Source organism: Passer montanus, unplaced genomic scaffold, assembly GCF_014805655.1.
Source record: "Passer montanus isolate IOZ18808 unplaced genomic scaffold, ASM1480565v1 scaffold34, whole genome shotgun sequence".
In the NCBI taxonomy this organism is placed as follows: Eukaryota; Metazoa; Chordata; class Aves; order Passeriformes; family Passeridae; genus Passer; species Passer montanus.
This window is the reverse complement of record NW_024368152.1, coordinates 3,278,422-3,300,545: the sequence shown is the minus strand read 5'-3', so window position 1 is coordinate 3,300,545 and position 22,124 is coordinate 3,278,422. Positions and strand designations below refer to the sequence as shown.

The window sequence follows — 22,124 nt, the reverse complement described above, 5'->3', positions numbered from 1 at the left end:
CATGAATTCTCCCCTTGGGCACACAGTCCTCCCAAAACTGCTGCAGTGGGTCACTTTTCCACGGGATCAGTTCTCCAAGGACAGGCTGCTCCAGCCTGGAACCAAGGGCCCTCTCCCTCTACTGGTTTTCCACTGGATCTCAGCCTCCTCCAGGCATCCTCTCCAGCATGGGCCCCTCCCCCATGGGCTGAGGGTGGATCTCTGCATTCCCTGTGGATCCCCTTGGGCTGCAGGGACACAGCTGCCTCAGCATGGTCTCACCACGGCCTGCAGAGGAATCTCAGCTCCAGCACCTGGAGCACCTCCTCCCTTTCCTTCTCCACTGACCTTGGTGTCTCCGTGTTGTTTCCCTCACATGTTCTCATCTCCTCCTCTCTGGGTAGAAAAAACTGGTTGACTTTATTTTTATTTTCTTCTTTACTATGTTATCCCAGAGGCATTACCAACCTCTCTAGTTGGCCCAGCCTTGGCCAGCAGCATGTCCATCTCCACAGGGATTGGCTCTACCAGACACAGTGGAAGTTTCCAGCAGCTTCTCACAGAGCCCACCTCTCTAGCCTGCCTCCTGCTACCAAAAACCAGGCCATGCAAAATCTATACAGTATTTTGTAGCTTTTAAAAATAATGTAATGTGAGACAAAGTCATTTTCCATCTTAGGAGAAAGAACAGATTGTAATGGTCATAAAACTTATTTTTTAATTTTTTATTTTTCTTTGGACTAAAACTAAGGATATTGATAATTTTGGCCCATTGCCATACAAGATCTAAAAGATCTTGCATTTATAAAAATAATGGACTGAGGGGGAAAGAAAAAAAATATTTATTAAGTTGTGTAACTAAGTTGAGTTCATTGTGGTTCTGCCCAACTTGCATTTATTCTTTGCTGCCTCCAGTGGAAGCTGTGTACAGCTGCCTGACCAAAAGACATGGAACTATTTTTTAAAAGTGATTCAAGTCTTGCGGCTGCTTTTTGAATCCGCTGCAGTTCCCAGATTCTGGTGCTTATTTTATTCCCATTTAGGACATGATGCAAAAATGTTCAGGTCAGTTCTACCAACTGACAAGTAAGCGTCTCCAAAGCTTTTGCCTCTACCCCTTGCAACACAGGTGGGACCTACAGGTTGTGACTATAGTAGAACACAAATGTGAAAACTGCCAGGGAGGTTTCTTGGCACTGGAACCCAGCTGTCAATACTGTTAAATTGTTAGGACAGTCCCTGGAACGTGGTTAGTCTGTGACTACTCTCCTGATCGATCCCTGTGTACTGTTGGGAAGCGAGGCTGCCCAGGAAGTGTTCCTAATGAGTGGTTTGCGTAAGGCTGTCCTCTTGCTGCCAGCAGGAGGGATGGACAGAATGGATGTGGCCTATCCTGTGCCAGCTGGCTTAAGTGCCACAGGCTTTATCAGTGCTCTTGAGCGCATTATATCTATTCCTGCATATGTATCCTGTGTATTCCAGGTCCTTAGCTTCCCGCAGTCGAGCTGAACCAGGATGTTCTGTCTCCTCCAAAGGACAGCAAATTTCCATACAAGAAGAGACAACATTCACAACCCTCAGTTTGTGGATGTACAATACAGTATATTGAATATACAGTTTGCACTTTAATATCTTTGCATCACTTCAAGTGCAGAATCAAAAAAAACTATAAGCTGGACTCTGAAATCTAGAGACAGGTCTTAATAGTCTTCTGTTGCTGTTAAATAAACTTTCTGCCATTACTGTGAAGACACTTAATCCCATTCTGAAGCTGTTCACAAGGAGGCTGCCTGTGTACAGTCTGGGACTGCAGTGCTGGTTTCTGGAAGAAAAAACCTCTGATCAACAGTGAACATGTATAGGGGGTCCCAGTGCTGCACAGTAGCTGTAGAACTGTTATGGCCTGAAAAATATCTGCCTAGAAGGGGATTGATTAACCCCTCTTCCTTCCTCAACAGCTTTTGTAGGCACATGATCTACCAAAGGGTGTGCTTGCCTACAAGAGGTCTCTGGAATACAGTCTGGCCAACAGGCCTGCTCTACATCTGATCTGTAAAAAGTCATCCACTGGATAGTCATGAGGCCTGTAGTCACTGCTCACTACACCAGCAGTGTGCCTGCCTACTGATGACCTACAGAAGGAAAAAAGTACCTCAGCTTTTTACAGTTCTCAATGTTTGTGCTTAGCATTCATATGCTGATGGTGAGTCATATGGGATATCCTTATGTTGCCTGAGATGGCATTTGTTTTTCAGCATAAATTTTTTAAGAAGTTGCGCAAAGACAATGTGAGAGAAAATTCTCAGATTTAGAGTACACTATCAAAACATGTCATCATTTATCAGCCATGGCTCTAAAAAACACATGTGATCCACTTGTCTCTTCAAGCTAAGAACTATGGCCATGATGAAAGACGAAGTTACACAGCTTCTAAAATTACTAAGTTCTCACATACACTAAAGCTATCCTCTTTCCTTTGGCACACAAAGACCAGAGTAGACAAGAAAATGTAATGCATTCTATCAGCTAATGAGACATCAGCTAGAGCTTTTACTTGTAATCTTAGTTTGATGTAGAAAGAGTTTCTGTGGCTGCAGCTATGTAACTCTAAGTGAACAGACAGGAGTCCACAGTGAACCCACATGTAGCAGGCCCAGAGCTGCACAGTAGCTATGGAAAGCAGTCTCATAGAATGGCATTAACTCCTACCCTCATTTACCTGATTAAAAGTTTGGCATCTGGTCTATGTTAGTGTATTCCCGTAGGCAGTAGTCTACAGTTGGAGAGGTTTGACTTGCTTCACTGGGGCATTTATCTTAACTGCGTAAAAGTAAAGTATCTCTGAAAACCTAAATACAGAATAATTCAGAGGGATGGTCTCTGGAGATTTCAGCAGGTACCCTGAAGACCATGAAAAGCATCTAAAAGTGAGACTATGCTCTCTAGACTTAAATTTCCTCCTGCTGGTTCAGTAGGATTCCCAGAAGAGCTTTGTTTTGGTGCAGCACTGTTGCCCTGCTGCAGCACTGCAAAGCTGATTGAACATAACTTTAAAATTGGCTCAATAACTGATGCATTTGCCAACTCAGAGCTGTCTTTAGCCTTGAATTTACAGGCAGAGAAAAAAAAGTTCTAGCCAAAAATATGGTTGGAGATTTTTGTTGCGGTTTCCTTTTTTAACTTACTACCAAACATCAAGCTGGCCCTGGCTGCAGTTCTGATGAAACATTTGGGAACTGTATCAAAGTTCTTCAGTTTTGGTCGCAGCGATGATTAATGGGATTTTAATCTTGTTGGCATTTGTATCAGGTAGGAAGTGGGGAAAGCCCTTAAAATGCTCAATTGGCTTTAATACCCCTAACATCTGTTGAAGTTCTTGTTCTGGTTATATATGTTCTCTGGCTGATTTCAGTGCTATAGGAATTCTTACTACCTCATCTTTATTCTCCCCAGCAGCTGTCATTGGGCATTGCCTCTGAGACTCGGAGGCTCACAGAGATGACTGAGCCAGGTGCATAAATATTATTTTATACTTATGTACAATACATTATATTGAAAACATTCTGCATTTTCATTAACTTGGAACAGACATTTTGGGAAGTATCATCTGTTGGATGCAGTGCATGCATTTTTCTATACAGATTTTAAAAGTAACTATCACACATGCAGATTCCATGTGTGTGGTCAACATTTTGTGAGTTGAACTGCCATGTCAACCAACTGCTACCCACTCAACCCAGCAGAATTACCAGTCCCATCTCATCCTATATACTAACCTCTACTGGGATTGATGTGTAACCTGAAAATTAAATAGTTTTTCTATTGTGAGGAGTGAAAAGTCTGGATTTTAAACCAAGAGTTTTGTAAGCTGATGTGATGTTTAAGAGAAAAAAAGGATTTCAAAATATTTTTTGAGGTTCTGAGGTCAATGAAGAGCAATGCAAGAAGCATTTCTTTAGCCTAGTCATATAAATGTCTATTGGAATTTTCTTCTAAGCTTACACTTAGTTCATGTGTTGGTTATGAGCCTGATTTAGACAATCAGCTCTGCTCTGCAATCACTTCAGAAAATGATGCACTTGCTTTTATTAAATATAGATAGGAACCCTTATGTCTGTTATAATCAGCTGAAACAAGAGCATGCTTAAAACTGTAGGGCTCTTAGCATGAAAATTTCACCAGTCTTAGACAACAGAACCAAAGAGAACACATTTTATTGTTTTTATATACACCACGTAAGTAAAGGAAGTCAAGATATCTTTCCTTTTCTGTCTTAGCATGGTATACTGGAATGGAATACTAGAATGGAATTGGTAAAAACAGTGACTAATGTGTGTTATTTAACAAAACTAGAAATCCTGCCTAGCATTTGTCCTGAAGCCCAAATGTAGTGCCTTTGTTTCATAATCAAGGGAACAGAGAAGAATACACTGGCTTAAAACCATCCACCAAATGCTGTGTTTGATCTCATTGGTGTATGTTTACTCCATAAGGTCCTTATTCTGAGGATAACGGTGTTTAGCTTAAAGACAGCTCATTTTTAATAAAGTTGTAGATCAAACTACGCACAGATTTTGATTGTGGAAGAGTTAACTAACTTGACGTCCTGTAAAAATAAGACAAAAACCATCCCATCACTTTTAAATGAAAACCACTCCTCCAGGACAAGCCAAAAAAAAAAAAAAAAAAAAAACTAATTGCATAGCATTTACTCTAGAGATCTGCTCTCTCAGGTACATGTTGCTTTTTGAGACTGAGTTTTGTATGTCCCTCTCCACTTTCTTTCAAGGAAAGCAAGCAGGTTTTTGTCCTGGCAGGGAAGGTGTGTTCATCTTTCATCTCTGCCTGCAGGGATTAGAATTTACATCTTGTAATTCCTGGAAGAATGCTTTCTTCACCATCCTGGCTGTTTAGTGTCGACAAGAGTCAAGCGCTTCCCGGCATCCAGGGAAGAAGTCCAAGAACCTGTGAGCAGCCATGGCAAACAGTGCACCTATTCACTTTAGAAGCCTCAGGAGTCAAACTGAGGGTGGATAGAAGGCTTGGGGATTGTAGCTTTGACAATATTTATGCAGAGCAGGAGCCTGGTAGCATATAGGCTGTTATCATCTAGATGGCTAGCTTAGATGGAGCCCTAAGAAAATATACTTAATAAAATATTAAATTGCCATCCTAAACCTATCAGTGGGAATTTCAATTTAGTTCTATTGAAGTCATGGGAGCTATTACATATCCTTGTATAATTCAATGTAAACAAATCAGAATAGACCCTTGCCTCAGAGTCTGCATGCAGAAAAAGACAACAAACTCTTCATCTCCCTCACATCTCAGCTAATGCCTTCATTGCACTTTGAGTCTATGTTTATATTAGTAAATTTAAAAGGAGTATTCCTGAACATTGGAATTCAATTGTTTATGACATTAACTTCTTCTTGGTGTGCCTTAGGGCAGTTCCAGCTATCCCATTCTCAGAGTCACAGTAGAGTTATCTCTTAAGAGGGATTAATGCAGTTTCTGCTAATGTCCACTGTCTTTTCAAAAGGAAGACAGCTACATAAACCATATTATTCAACAATTTGCCGGTTGTTCCTTGACAGCTAGTCTCCATGCCCGACATAACAGGCATGTCTGGGTACATCTAATATAAGCAAAAGATGCAGCAGAAGATTCCTGAGTTGAACTGGTCTGTACTCAAAACATGGGCTGCTCCTTCCTTACACAATGGTGACCAAAACTGACACGGCAATTGTAACTGTCAGGAAGGGGAGAACCCATCCATGTGCTTAGCTGAAATCCTCTTTCAGTTCTGCAGTTGTATCTACCTTTTTCCAAAGAGATTATCTGGGGTGAAGGAATACTTGCAATGTAATCTTAGGAACAAAACACCAGGCTGTATTCTGCCTGCCTCGTTTTCCATCTTCTCTGTCTCCAATTGTGACCTCAAAGTGTCAATATTTGGAATGACTAACATGTAAATACAGCCATACCAAGTTATGTCATGCAAAGGGACATTCTTTCTCACTGTGGAACTGAGTGTTCCATTTCTTCTTTCCCCTAAGTCTTAAGGTGACTGGAAACAAACCATGAAGCCAAGAGGAGGAAGGATTCTGGAAACCTGACAAGCAGTCTTGCTCAGTCTTGCCTCTGGGTCTCTTTCTTCATGCACACATCTGGTGTGTGCATTTTTTTAAACGTTTTTGTACCTTCACTGTGACAGCACAGGCTGAGATTTCTGTAGTTAGAGACATGTGCCATTCATGTATTGGTTTTGAAGACAGATCGATTAAAATGACGAAGCACTTGTGGAGCCGGGCGGCACAGAGCCCCGGGGGAGAACCAGCGCCCGCCGCGCCTCCGCGGGCCCGCCCGGCCCTCACGGCTGCGGGCCCGCTCCGCTCAGCGCCGCCTGCCGGCGGGCGGCGCGGCCCCGCGGGGACCGGGAGCGCGCCGGGCCCGGGGGCAGCTCCGCGGCTGGCGAGGGACAGGTTCATCCACACGGGAGAGTAAACACCGAGTTCCGCCGGATCGGGTTTCAGCCTCCCCCCGCCGCGCCCCGAGGGGCTACGTGGGGAGCGCGGCAGGCTGTGTCTGCTCTTTGGAAGGGCGCTCGTTGGAGGGGGCTCGGCGCTCTGCTCAGACTGCCCCGCGCTTCCACTGCCCTTCGCTCAGGCTGTCACCTCTGCCGGGGGCAGCTGCGGGAGCGGACAGGGCGCTCCCGGCGATGGCACTGCCTTCGTCGTCCTCCTCCTCTTCCTCCTCCTCTCCCGGCCCCGCTGGGAGCGCTTCCAGGCAGCGGCGCGCCGGGAGCCCAGGAAGCCGCCTCGCCACCCGGGACCGCCCGTGCCAAGAATCGGCGAAAGAGGCGGCACGCCCGCTCCCTCCTTCTACCCAGACCCACTCCAGCCGCCTCTCCGCGGGCTTCCCGGCCCACGGGAGCAGAAATAGCTTTCCTCTTCCCCGGCAGCTCGCCCCCGCCCCAACACCTCCCCTTCCCCGCCGCAGCCGGGCCCGGAGTTCCCGGTAAACAGGCGGCTTCCCCGCCCGCCCCCCGCGGGGCTGCGGCCGCGGGCCGGGGACCCGCTGACGAGAGCTGCGCCAGGGACATCAATATTTCAGTGGCTCCTCAGCGCGGTTCTAATTAAAGGCTCGGGCGATGCGCACCCCCCCGTCCCCATCCTCCCGCCGCCGCCCCCTCCCACTCCAAACACACACACTTGGGACCGTCTCCTTACGTCGGAGAGCAGCGAAGGAGTGACTGAGCCCTGCCCGGGAGAACCGAGCAGGGGGAGGGACGGGGGGACCGGGGCGGGAGGGGAGAGAGGGCGGGAAGGGGGGGGCTTGTGCAAGCAGCGACGCTCCCGAGGTTGCCAAGTGGACTTTTATTGTTTTCCACCCACTTCCAAGTCGATACTATCTGCCGTCTCATGTCCATCCTATAGCCTATATAAGCGGCTGCGCTGGGGCTAGCGGCGATGGAGTAGTTTGTGGATACGGCGGGAGCGCAGGGACGGGAGGGGGGCGGGCGGGCCAGCCGCGGAATACTCGGACTCCCTGCCGTTCGCGGGCTGCTGCCGTCTGGGGAGCGGCTCCCGGGCGAAAGACACCTCGGCGTCTGGGACGGAGACACAGGTAAAGCGGCCGGCGAGCACCAGCAGCCTCCTTCCCCTCTGTCTCCCTCCGCACGCCCCCGTCCCTCCCGTCCCGCCGGGCCGAAGCGCTGCGTGCGGCGGGACCGGTGACAGCCCGCGGCGGGAGCGGCCGGGCTGGCAGCGCAGAGCCGCCGCACGGAGCGGCCGTGCGTGAGGGGCGGCCAGTCGTCCGAAGGCGAGCGGCTCCGAGCATGATGCTGACCGCTGCTCCTGCAGGGAAGGGGAAAGGGAAAAGGGACGAAAAAGGGGTGCTGTCCCCTGCCCCGGCCGGTTGCCCCCAGCCGCGCACCTCCCGTCCCGTCCCGCCCGCCCCGTCCCGCTCCGCCAGCCCGGGCAGCCCCGAGCGGGCTGTGCCCCGCCTTGTGTAACCTGCCAAGCGGTCGCCGCTCTTTCCTCCGCTAGTGTTTCCGATTCCACCCCCATGAGTCTCCCCACTTTCGACCCACCCCCAGTTTTCTCTTCCAGTGAAACAGGAGACCTCACACAGCAGCGGATCCTTCCTCTTCATCCCCTCATGCACTCTTCAGGTCGGACTGCAATGAGTGGACTGAGGTCTTCTGGGCTGCTGGGGCTTGTACTCTTAATGCTCTCAGCAGGATACTGCAAAGAAAAAACAGACTCCACAGATTTGAAGGACAAGCAAAGTCTCTTAAATCTCATCATGGAGATCATTCAGGAATTGAAAAGGTACCACCTGGAGAAGGACAGTGGGATGCAGTACTTCTCCAAGCATGACTATAACTTGGATCCAAGGGAAGTGGCTGACTACGGAGGGTACCAGGACGAGCAGAGAGTTGGTAAGTCACAGTCCATTTTTGTTTTCCTAGAGTGCCTCAGTGAATGAGATAGTGCATCAGGTTACTAATTCTGTATTAAGAATTCACCACTCGAAATACCTGCAGATTCCCTTTGGTATCAGAAACAGACACAGATGGCAAATTTGGAATAGAAAACCTCCAGTCACCTCTCAGAGCCTTTTACTCTCTGGTTAATGAACTCAACTGAAAGTCCAACTTCCTGTGGCTTTGAACAAAACCTAATAATATGGGAAGAGACTTAAATGGGCTGAGATCAAAGAAACAAGGGATGAAAACGTTTTTTCCTGGAAGGTTACCACTTACTATCATATGCTTGGTTTAAGTGTTTCTTGGAAGTGACCCTAGCAAGAATTCTCCTGCAGGACTGTAGTATGTCCTTAAAGACCTTACATACAGAAGTCTTCCCTGCAGCTCAGCGTCACTGAACTGAGTTGTTCACCCTGCTTGTAGTTCCTTTTGTACTCCAGAGGCAGCACCTTTGAAATACTAGGGAACTGAGATAGTACTCCTCTGTCACTGTGCAGGCTGTGACCAGCTTGGGACACTCCTGCAGCCATCCTTCTGCTCGTTTGATTGGCTCCTCTCTAACCTGCTTAGTTTGGTGATGTACTTCTGTGCACTCAGTTGAAACTTGATTTAGTTCCTCCTGCTGCCATGTCTAATTTAGTGTTCCCTGTCACTCCCAAGTCCCTGCAGCGTTACTGGTGCTCATCTGACCCCTCCAACTGAAAGTGACTTTCTGAATATTTTCCAGAAAATATCTACTCAACTTTTCCCAAACTGGCTTTTATTTTGATAGTATGCTATTTATTCTGTCTTTATTGATCTTTTAAAGCTTCATTGTACCTTTTTGTCATTCTCATTCATACTCAAATATCCTCATAATTTGCATTTATTGGTGGTTGTCATGAAGATGTTGCTTATTTGGATGATTAATGAATGCACAGAGGAAGACAATTCTGTTCTCCTTAGGGTCAACACAGGAGAGAACATTTTGTTTTACAAATGTTGAAGAGTCAAAGAGGCCAGATTAAGCAAGGAACTGTGATGTGCACAACTCTAAATCTCATCTTGGAACATGGTTTGGTCACCCTGTTGGTGCGAAACATCTGGCTTGTGTAGAACAGTTATCTACAAAATAAATAATCCTGCCTCAGAGCAGATTAGTTGGTAGTTGTTAATGATTTCAAAGCAGGATTTTTCATGCTGTTATTATGATGGAGTTTTTTCCTGCAACTCTGAAAAAGAACTACAAGTTAGAGTCTTCAATTTCAGTTTTGGCATCACTTTCCTAGTGAGCTTGTCCCATGGGAAGTTTGTGAGTGAAGCATGTGTGTTTTTAATGCTCTTCATGACATAATTAGGTCAAATAGGAGATAAGGTCAATTTTACTTACACCGACTAAAGTTAGAAGTAAATGAAGAATGACTTTCGAGAAGTGTCTAAATTCACAAGTGAATCGGATCTGGATGGAAATGCTCTCTGCTTTATATCTGATAAGAGGTGCCAGGGGAATGAAAAAGGCTGCTCAGGCATTCATGGTCAAGTAAATAAAGCACCATATAGTGTATCGTACACAATCAGCACTAAGCCATCAGCATAGAGTTTGTAACGGAAAGCAATCAAAGATAGCTGTAAATCAGGAAGTCACAAGCAGGGGTTAGGGCTAAAATGGATTTCAGTAAACTAGTTTCATTTTGCCATCTGCTGAACACAAAACACAAGGCGGTAAACCACAAACATAGGGAGCCAGAAGAGAGCAATTTGCTTGGAATAATTTCCTGTGAATTTTATTTACTGCTGGGGGAGGGAGGGAAGATTCCTGTAAGTAGATCAATCCAGTTTCATGATTACAGAAGAGCAGTGCTTCTACAGATATACCTGGGACAGAATAGTGGTTACATTTGCATAAGAGAATTAGGAGACAACCCCAGACTGGAATATATCATTGAGTCTCTATCACTCATGTAATATGAAAGAATTCAAATCTAGTTAAACTTGGTAACGTAGTTCATAGAGAGCTAAAATCTCACTCTTAGTTAATAACCATTGTCATTAATGATTTCTCACCTAAGAGATATTGTTCCATCAGTACTGTGTTTCACAGAGCATTTTACAAGGTCTCCCTATGTAAAGTGACTGTTTGCAATTTGGCCTACTGTATGCAAAGGACTTTTGCCCTCCATGCACCTGTCAAGACATACTTGGTGATGTTGTTGGACAGATACTGTCTTCACACCATGCATGGCAGTAGTATGAAGTCCAGTGCAGCAGAGTAACACTGTTCTTTTCTCTGTCCCACAGAAATAGTTCCTAGAGATCTGAGGATGAAAGACAAGTTCTTGAAGCATTTAACAGGTATGTTTTAATCTTGCATTGGTATTCGTATTTCACATACCTACCATAAGCTACACTGCTCTACTTGTGAGCTGTGCTGATTCATAACTTATTTTTTTCTTTATCTTTCAGGTCCACTGTACTTTAGTCCAAAATGTAGCAAACACTTTCATCGGCTTTATCACAATACGAGGGATTGTACCATCCCAGCATGTAAGTAACAAAAGCAGGCACTTCCCTAAAATGAGAGGAAACTCTAAAATGTATTAGTCCTGTCAAGTATCAGTAGTGATACAATGTCAGTGTGTTTTAGAGCAGTCCATATTTTTCTTTGCAGGGAATGAATTCTAAGTATTCTCTACAGCTTTGCTAGAACAGCATCAGCATTACAGAGAGGAAAATGGAAATAAAACTTTCTCATTGCAAATACACTGTGTAGAATGGCTGTAAACACTGCATCCTTCGGTACTGATGTATTTGCCTCATGGGTTCCAAACCATCTGTTTGCTTTTCCTCTCACAAATATATCATATTTAATTTTTAGTGCTGTAAATTCAAGACAGGATCACAAATCCAGGTGGGGTTATTTTACTTTTCGTTGATTATTTATGCAGGACACATTCTATAGACATTTTCTATTTTGACTATTCAGCTACCAGTCTACCAGTAACGTTGACAATGAATCTTTGCAACACTTGTCTTCAGTGAATTATAAAAGTATAACTTGTTAGCTTAGAAAAAAAAGTGCTGATGGACACAACTAAGCAAAATCCACTTGTGATACCTCATCACTGTTGGCAGCACAGAGAATTAAATAAATATCAAACACTGACATTTATCAGTCAGTAGATGGTGATTCCAGATTCATACTGAGGTGGACCTGTTGAGTAAGCAGATGCTATTTTAGTACAGCCTTTTCAGAATGGAAGCACACTTTATTTTACTTGTCTGAGGTCAACCAGTTGGGTCAGTAGCAGAGCTGGGAATAGAAACAAGAGTTACAGATTCCAAGTTTCTAGTATTAATAAATATTTCAGCTCAGTGCATTTTAAAGGCATATTTGGTAAGAATTGTGCACGTTTTCTCTATTTGTAAGGCTTCAGTTCAGGAAGTCCTTGGAAGGATTTCTAGATGACAGGTAACCAGATAACCCTCTGTTTTGATGGGTGGAGATGTAAGTTGTTCATAACTTGTCTGTTCTGAACAAGCAATGGTCATGTTGCCTTTTTCATAAGGATCACAACACAAATGTCATTTGGCTCAGCACTAATGAGTACTCCAAGCTGTGAAGCTAAAAACTAGTTGGCCTTAAAGGCTCTAAATTAGCCTCTTCCTCCTCACAGGTGACATATCCACCAACATAATGTCTGGATAATGGAGAATCATTTGTATGAGTGGCAATTATATCATAAATATGTTGTGAGTTGGGATTGTTAACATTTCATCTCCAGAAAACATTAGATGTAGTTACTCATCAATAAAATAATGATGTTATTTTAGTAGTAGTAGAAGTGAACATCAACTACTGGGTTGGATGACTAGCATCTCTTTAAAGTAACTTTCTTCTAGGAAAATGAGACAAACAGCCTGCTTTAATTCTTCATGCACAGAACGATGTTACTTTTTGATAATATCCTGACTTTAATTTATACTGTTCCTTCTGTGTAGAGATCTGAAGGCCAAACAGCAAAGAAACTAAAAGTGTCTGTGATGCTTCAGGTGTGGTGGTAGCCAGTACAAAAGCATTGTGTTGGCATACTTTCTAGTACTTTGTACAGTGTAGGAACATTGGTATCTGAAAAATAATTTACTTTTCTGTGTGTCCATAACCAACTTTTACAATATTTGCTTTCAGTTTTTCATGCAAATGAAAAACAAAACCCTTTTTGAATAATTTCTGTAGTTTTGCATTGGTTCTGTGTCTTACTGTGAAAGCATCAAAAAGTTGAAGGCACCTAAAATATGAATGACTAGCAATAGGACTTCTGTGGAAAAAGCATTTCTAGTATTAAGATGGAACTTCATACTCCTATGAATGTTTATGATGTGGTCATCCACTTGGGCTGGACTTAAGATTTGTATGCATAGAAGATGTTATTTGTCTAATTTAACAATGTTCCCAGGAAGAAAATCTATTGGAGAGTGGCATTACTTAATAATAAGTTGACAGACTTGCTCATTGAAGGCTGGATTTCAAAGGTGGATGAGCACTATTTATTCTTTTTCTGTATTTCTATGGAAATACTAGAGTCACATGTTTAGATCCTGCACGGAAGCATAGGCACAGATGTATAAATTTTTATACTTACATACATACACTTGGAGAGCCTCCAAGCACTTTCATGCTGTTTGTTTACAGATAGAACATGTGCAGAAGTCAGTTGCATAGTTAGACGTGCCATTAGACATGGCTTTTAGTTATTACCCAATTTTTACACATTCCTCTTTTCAGTCAAAGGAGTTGATTTTTATTCTGTTGCAAACGAAGGTATTCATTGAACTTGCTGTGACACTAATTTGCACACTGAAAACAATTTTGATTTTTAAAGGCAAATTTGATTACTTTGGTAATCTAGTCATGCTTTTTTTTCATACAGACTACAAAAGATGTGCCAGGCTTCTTACTCGATTGGCAGTAAGCCCTATGTGCATGGAGGGATAAAGGTAAGCTTTTTCTTAGCAGAAATGACATTCCACTGCATAGCAAAGCAGCAAATGTTGTATTTCATACATGAAAATTCATGGGAGTATAATAACAACTGTCCTTTAGATAAGGTATTCCCCTTCCTGAGGACTTGAAGTAACTGGCTTAATCTGGCAAATTTTGGCATTAAGGAAAGGGTACCCCCTACTGGAAGTCATTACATAAATGTCCATGTGCATCATCTGTGAATTATTTATAGCAGCATACAGTTAGCAGATAGTGAATTTGTTCTTGCAGAAAAACACAGCAGCTGTGGCTTATTTTTCAAGAGTTTACTCAGTACACATTTGCCTGTATTGGCAGCAGCAGCCACCCTTTTATGTGTGCAGCTGTAGATCTGTGCTGTACTCAGTAGTATGAGTTAATATATACATAGCTGTACACATCAAAGCTGTGTAAATGCAGATAGGTCACAGGTGCTTTTACAGTAATTCAGTTAAAAGGTATTGATAGTAGCATTGATAAACTATCTTCCAGCTATTTGGATTTTTTGGGATTTCCTTGTGTACACCTCTCATGTCTAGAGGTTAATTCTCTCCTTCTTTGCCTAGATGGGCCTCTATTTCCCACAAATACTTGGGAAATTTCATCATGCACCAAAATAAAAACAAAAGCCAATCAACCAAACTAAAAATTGCTCTCAAACCGTCTGTAGAGAACTGTAACATGAAGGACTAATTTACATTCTGTCCTCAACCTTTACCTGAGACAAAATGTGATCTTGGACAAAGGGATAAATATTAACCATGTAGATTTGTCAGTAACAAATGCTGTCAAACCAAGATGCTTTAACTCTGTGACAAATTACACATCTTGTGGAAGGAATCTGTGAGAAAAGTAATAAATATTAAGCATTTTATTTTATTTTATTTTAAGCATTGACACTGTTTTGCACTTCACTCTCACAAGAAAGCTGGGGAAATAGGATCAAGATAAATGTAAAAATGACTGGAAAAAGATATATAAGTAAGTTGTTAGTGCTTCATTGTCAAATCTGGAAAAAGGTACTGACCAATGTCACACAGCTTCATTATGGGTTTGATATTGTTCAGTATATTGTTCAGTATTTTCATTAATAACTTGGGTGGTGGAATACTGTATTCATGTATTTCAGTATTATAGGACAAGCAACCATGACACAGTACAAGCTTGAAATTAAAACAATCTTGGAAAATAAGCCAAGTAGTCTAAAACCAGGATAACAGATAATGAGCAGAATTATGAAGTCCTGTAGGATTATTCAGCTGCAGAAATACATGGAAATTGGTGAATAGTTAGATAGTGCTGTTGAAAACAGAGGTTGTTGTGGACTGCAAACTGAGCAAGTCAGCAGTGTTATACTTGAAGAAAGTCAAACAATACTGGAATATATAAGTAGAATAATTGTTCATGAAACTCCTGACACAATTACTGTTACTGGAATACTGTCACTTGAAGAAAGTCAACAAGATTGTTCATGAAACTCCTGACACAATTACTGTTACTGGAATACTGTATTTAATTAAGGGCACTACACTTGAAGACATACAGGTTCTTCTTGTATGAGTCCAAGGAAGAGCAACGTGGATGACCAAAGGCTTAGAAAACTCAGTGTACAAGAACAGTTACAGAAATTAGGATTATTTAATCTAAAGGAAACATGACTGCAGGAAAACCTGATGGAGCTGTTCAATTTCAAGAAAGTTTCTACAAGCCATTAATTTGTTTAACTTTGCAAATAGGTGAATAATATTATTACCAATACTAATAAGCAGATATATCAGAGTATAAAATTATTCCCTCCCTTTCTTTAGAAAATTTTATCTGTATCTTAACAACCTACCATGTAAACATGAAATTATAATATGAAGGAATAGCAACTAAAGTAGTTCACATCTCAAGCTGGGAGTCTATTTAAAAATATCTTTTCTCAAACAACCTTTGCTCAACATATTTCAATGTCAGCAACAACTGTCCACTTCTTTTATTCACACAGACACAAATCAGTGGTGATAGACTCTTTAAGCAGCCTCACCTAGCAGAAAGGAAAGACTGTCCTCTACCACATGCATCTGGAGATGCACAGGTGTCTGTAAGATTAAGCCTCTTTTCTCCTCAAGGCTTTTCCACTGCACCAGTTCAATTTGTGTGAAACAAATAAGGTTTCCTGTTTTGTTCAGTATGTGATTTTTGTTTCATTGCACATTTATAAGTAGGCTGGGCTATAGTTGGACTATTACTTTGGTAAACTAGTAGTTTTGTTGGATTTTTCAGATCTGTGGACATCTATCCGTGTTTAGAGATCAAATTGGAGAGAAGGAAAAATAAAAATTTATTTTTATTTGTACTTTCAGTGCCTTTTGGACTAGCAGAGCTTTAAAACACACAAGACATTGAAACTCAGAGCTAAGATCAAAGAAGGAAATAATATGTGAAAACAGGAGTTAGACATGTTACTGTGACAGCACATACCTACATGGGCACTTGTGTGTTTATGGTGCGACATGTCTTGTGGAGCCTCAACTTTTTCTCATGTATCCTATGCATGTGTAACTGAGCTCCATCTTCTCCTTTTTTAACAGTGTGTGTTCCCTTTCTGCCTGTCCTACAGACATAAGCAATGCAGGAACCCAGTAACAGCCCTTCAACTTGTTGAGATCGCATGAGTGAAGCCAGAGCAGCAGATTTGTATTATCACATCTCCCAGTAGTCCTCTTTTTTTTTTTCCAGTCAGCCTCCCAGGTTGTATTCCTTGGCTTCCACCAGCACCATCTCTAATTAATTTTATTCTGTAACCCCTTCTCATGGTCAGCGCAGCTATGCTAGAGTCCTGTCCTTGATGCTTCTTTGTTTTGTTCTGTTCTTCAGCCTCCTTCTTCTGTCAGCTTTCCTAATAGTTCCCATGTTGCATGCTTGGTTTGCTCCACTCCATGCAGATACATCCCACAACTGTTAGGTTGTCCATATCTTTAGTAGGTAAGAGATGCCAGGAACACAGTTCCCGAAATCTTCACCTAAATAAAGTTCATAATTCAGATCATGAGCAGTTCTGGTGACAGACAGTGATGAATCTGAAAACCCCTTTGACAGCTTTGATCACAGCCACTTTGGCTACAGTCATACAGATTTTACTGCTTCTGTTTGAAAGCTTCAGGTGCTGCTGTTGGTGCTCCATCCCTTTTCCTTTACCTGTTCTAAATGTGTTTGCTAGAGGCCAACACTGTTCTCATATCTTACTTTGAAAACTCCTTGCACTATGAAGAGAAGTTCAGGGACCAAGGGCTGCATGATCACATCTTATTACATACTTCTGTTTTGAAGATTTCCTCTAATTTCTGTACTGACAAATATTAATGGGGTTTTAAAAACTTTTAAACCATCTACAGTTATTTCAAATAAACAAAGTAAAACTAATGACATACATTTACACTAATAAATACAAGACTGGTGCAAGTAGTTGGAGTCTCAGGCTACACAGAGAAAATGAGGTGTATTAAAGAAATCTACCAGTTGCTTGCTCCCTGAAGATGCAGATGCAAATAATTAATATTGGTACATACAGGTCAAATACTCGTTGCAAAATCTGTAGTAAGCTTAAAACTGAAATTTCCTTTGGAACTCCAAAAAACCTGTGTAAACTCCTCAAGATGTATTGGCCATATTAGTAATGTATGGGACAAATGCTGAAAATACAAGATAAAGTTGGAAACTTAAAGTACTCCACTAAATATCCCATTACTATACACCATATTATATATCAAATTTTTCAAATTTTTCTTAAACCAATATATTTGGGCACTTGAATTTTGCTTCAAATATTTTGTAATAATGGAAACAACAGCCCTTAATTGCATTCTCCCTTAGATTGCTGCTTTCTCATAGTAACATGGAGTGCATTGAAATGTCAGACACTTGAATTCCATAAAAGTGAAGGTGAAATTAAGATGAGAGGACTGTGTATCATTCAGTGAAGGCCTGTTTTTTTCTAGAAAGTATAGCTTGATCTGTTTTATACAGCTGCTCAGGGCATGTTCAATCACCTCTTCATGATGCCAGGAATTGGTTCCCAAGTAAACTAATTTAAGACTTTTCTCAGAACTACTGCTTTGAGTTAAAAAGGCAGCCAGTGTGCATCATCCAGGTTTATTAAAAGGCAGCTCACAGTTTTCCTTGCTGAGAGATGTGTGTGGCTAGTATCAGATGGAACATTCAGAGCTTCATAATCTTCATTGCATGGATCTCTGTGATCACATTACAGCAGAATTCTACCTGGGTGTGCACACTTGGGAAAAGAATTTTTTATATGTAAGTATGAAGACATTCTGCTACAAAAACCTACTGGGACAGTGTTTTAAAGTTTATATTGATATTTAAACCACTAAATTCTTATCATATAGATTAGTTTTTTCTTACAGAGTTTATCATCATGCACAGGTAATAACCAGAATCAAATTTGGAAAGCTGTAATACACCTTTACACTAGCTTTCATTTGTGCTTTTAGAACTTAGCACAATTGGCTGGGGAGTTGTATAGTCACCTGTGTTCTCAACAGAGGCTGTAGTCAAATTGCATTCAGGATCTCCACTAAGACTATCCATCATCCTTCAGCTAAGTTCCAGCCTAATATTCCTAGACTGATGCATATAACAGATTATGAAATAAAAAAAAAAAATAATAAATTAAGCAGTAGAACAGATTTGTCAATGCTAAAAACCTGGGCTCTCTTGAAGGGTTTCTGAAAATGCCAGGGGTTTAGAAAACTGTGTTAGCTGATATAAAACTGTCAAGTTACCCATACTAAGGGAGGTGTAGATGAGATGACAAATGAGCATCCTAACCACTGTTTTTCACCCCCAGTGAGCTGCATATTCCCATTAGTAATGAAAAAAGTTTTTATTACATTTTCAGTGTTTAACTTGTAGATTGTATCACACACTGATCAAACCAAAAGCATGTTAATTTCTTCTAAACATCACTTTTTAACATCATAGCCTAAATAGGGTGCAGTAGGAGCATACATACAGAAAATAAGCTAGATGAAAATGCAAGACAAGGAAAATTTATATCAGTTTCCCCCTCTAAGGAAGGATATAAAAAAAAATAGAAGTAATTGTCCTATCTGCAAAGCCAGAAAAAAACCCTAGATTACATTAAGATTTTCTATAACATTATTACATTTCCTAAATAGCTTTCAAAAATTGCAAAACTAAATGTTTAAATACTACTAACAAGTATTTCTGTATGCACCAATAGCTTGATTTGCAATGGATTATGTCAAGTGCAACTGACTTCGCATACAAATGATTCCATTACAAATTATACTTAAGCAGTAGAAAACGTAGAGAAGCTCAGATTATCAGAGAATTCACACTGATCATGGGGAAGACAGTTACCTATGTTCAGACAGGCAATATGAAAGTTTTAACTGTGAAAAATATCATCATCAGAATTCTGTTACCAGATTATCACTGTTTTTTACCTCCCCCATGATGGCTGTAAGACACCAAAGCTTCATCTGGGTCTGTTTGCATGTAATAGTCTTTCAGCTGTGTAGTTCCTGCTGACTGAAAAAAAACATTGTACATTTTTTATTTCTAAATAAGAACAAGAACAGGCATAGAAACACTTGAAACTGGGTGGACAGACTTGCAACATTCAGTGCTCACCTGTCTAGAAGAGGATGGACTTTTAGATATGTGTATGTGCAGTTACACTACATTTTCTTACAAGCTTTAAAGGTGTGGGGGTAGTAAGGTTGTGAAAACCTTCGCTGCTCAACTTTTGAATCAACATTTCTAGAATAGAGACAAAATACATACGTAAGCAATGTGGAAACCTGTAATTTTGTATTGGTGATTTTAAATATCAGTGTCATAGGCATGATTGTGATTTCATTCCAAGACACTCTTCTGGAAGACTTCAGGCAGCAAATTGAACCACTGCAGCTCCTGCTTAGTTTGTGGTGGCTCAGTGTTGGCATGTTCTAGGGGCTATAGTTATACAACCAGCTCTTAAAAAGTTACTTCTATTTGTTTCTTGTTTATATGAATCCAGGTTTCTTCACAAAAGGGCCCAATGAAACATCAAATCCTTCCTAGATCCATCAAACTGGACACGCCATGAACAGCTCCTGACACCAAGGCATTTAGACAGCATTTTGCAATCTGTTAATGCTATTCCTGAGGTTTATTCACTTCTTGACTTCACAGATGCAGTCACTGGAACAGATTAACTATGAGCACATTTTTGATAGGTAGAACTGGATTTCCCTCGTGTCTATCAGAAATGAACCATCAGAAAAAATGATGCTTTCCAGATTTTTAGCCTTGATTAAGAAAGCATTAATATTACAGTCAGGCTGATATGAACTGAGGTAAATCTAAAATTCACTGCTGATCTTTCCAAAGTTATTACTGAATTTTCCAGTTTTATTTACTATTTTCGCAATGATAAACACATTCTCAAACACATGAATGTGAGTATAAAAATGATGAAAGGCAATTTCTTCTTTCTTTTAATCCACCAGATGTTATTACCATGACAAGGAACACCAAGAACCAAGAGAAGTGCCTTGGAAACCAACAGGGAAACAGAACTTACTACCTTTTAGCGAATTCCATTGTGAACAAGAGATTTATTTTTGCAGATTGACAGACTACTTCCCATAATTCTTTTAACATGCGTTTTGTATGTCATCGACAGTTTGCAGATTGACATTCTTTACAGTAGCATAACTGCCAGTAGTACTTAATGCTCCATACTTAAAAACACACTACAATTGATGTGTAATGCTGCCAAAAATTATGTAAACACAAATATTTCACCAAGAAAATTCATGTTCTGTTGCTTAATTCTACAGTTTTAAGGAATGTTTGTTTGTATATCTAGAACTACTAAAGATCTGCTCCACAGTAGTTGTGGTCACTTGATAATCCTTCATGCTTATGCAATTTTTTAAAAGTTTGGTTAAAACAGACTTGCATTGGGGTCACATTGTACCCTGGCGTACAAACTGCATGACAAACAGGAATGTTATTCCAAGTAGATATACTTTTTGGGACAGTGGAGCATGGATTTTGTACACAAACACAAGCTGCCATTAATTTACTTTATATAATAAATGTATAAAACATTCCAGCGAACGTGCAATATGTAAATACTGTAAATAACAAGCATAAGTAATAAAGTGTTTGGTATGAAGTTGTTCTCAGTTTGCTTTCTAGTCACTGAATCCAGGTAAACAAACAACCTTCTGGCAGCTACTATCATTTATCCACACTTAAATTTCTTTCCACAGAGTTCTCTTGTGTAAGAAGGAAAGGTGTACTCACTTCAGAGTTCAGTAACCTGGGCATCCTGGATTTATGAGGATGCATAGGTGTGTGTGTTTCAAGCCCACAGAATGGCCAGACTACAAGGCTGCTCAAATTCTCTACAGTTTTATAAAATGGAATATTTTTTAAGACTAACAGATGTTCTGAGGGGGTTTTTTTTTGGGTTTTGGCTTTGGTTTGGGGAGGGGCTTTTTGTTTGTTTTTTAATAATGTGCAGTCTGTTCATGATATTGCAAGGCAATCTAATCAGAAAATATCCAGGAAATCATTTTAGTCTTGTAGAATTTTTAAGGAGTTATTGTTACTCCAAAAACTTTGACATACATTTCCCTTTATTTATAAAATCAGATATTAAATCCAGTTGTCACAGTAAAATGACTGAAACAGGAAGAAAAATTTTATGTGCAACCTATAAATCCATGTATTGGGTTTGCATGGCCAGGTTTTGGTAGTGGAGGTGCTACAGGAGTGGCTTCTGGGAGCAGCTGCCAGAAGCTTAGACCTTTGGAGAGGAGCCCACACTGGAGCAGGTTTGCAGTGGGACTTGTGACCCTGTGGGGGACCCAGGCTGGAGCAGCCTGTGCCTGAGGGACTGCTCTCTGTGCAGGAGTGATCCACAGTGCAGCAGTCTGGGGGGAACTGATACCTGTGGGATGGACTCACATTGGAGAAGTTCATAGAGAACCATTTCCAGTGGAGTAGGGGAAGGACTCCTCTCCCCAAGCAGCAGCAGAAACAAACTGGGATTGACTGATCATAACCCCCATTCTCATCTTCCTGCATTGCTGGGGGAGGAGGAAAAGCTGGAAGTAGTTGGGGAAAGGTATTTTTAAGGTCTCATGTTACTTCTCATCACCCTGCTCTGAATTTGTTAGCAATAATTTCAGTAAAAATCTCTAGCTTCAGTCTGTGTTGCCCATGACACTATTTGGTGAGTGACTTCTCCCAGTTCTTATCTCAACCCATGATCCCTTAATTTTATTTTCTGTCCCCTGTCCAGTTGCAGAGGGGAGCAAGAGAAAGACTCTGGTGGGTGCCTGGCATCCAGCCAGGGCCAACCTATTAAAATGAACCACTTTTATCTTAATACTGGCATTTATAGTTTCCATTTTATCCTCAGTTTGAAGCACAAAATGTAAGACCAAAATCAAACATGACCCTCCCCACCCTGAGAACGATAGGAGCTGAGATTCTGGGAACATACACTTCAGAGCCTTCAGCATCCAACTCTTCAGAAGAAATGGCAGAAGACAAAATCCCATCCTGGAACGTGGCTGTATTTAGCAGGGGAGAAGTACATATTTTACATAATTTTACAATTTA

The 22,124-nt window shown here is 41.4% G+C and overlaps 1 protein-coding gene across 1 annotated transcript; it reads left to right on the top strand.

Annotated features, from left to right (window-relative positions):
• Nucleotides 1-7,479: 7,479 nt before the first annotated feature.
• On the top strand, nucleotides 7,480-21,299 carry ALKAL2 (ALK and LTK ligand 2). Its single transcript, XM_039715589.1, has 6 exons — nucleotides 7,480-7,608; nucleotides 8,094-8,425; nucleotides 10,751-10,804; nucleotides 10,916-10,996; nucleotides 13,381-13,447; nucleotides 19,994-21,299. The coding sequence occupies exons 2-5, from the start codon at nucleotides 8,143-8,145 to the stop codon at nucleotides 13,443-13,445; spliced, it is 483 nt and encodes a 160-aa protein (XP_039571523.1). The 5' UTR covers nucleotides 7,480-7,608; nucleotides 8,094-8,142; the 3' UTR covers nucleotides 13,446-13,447; nucleotides 19,994-21,299.
• Nucleotides 21,300-22,124: the final 825 nt, after the last annotated feature.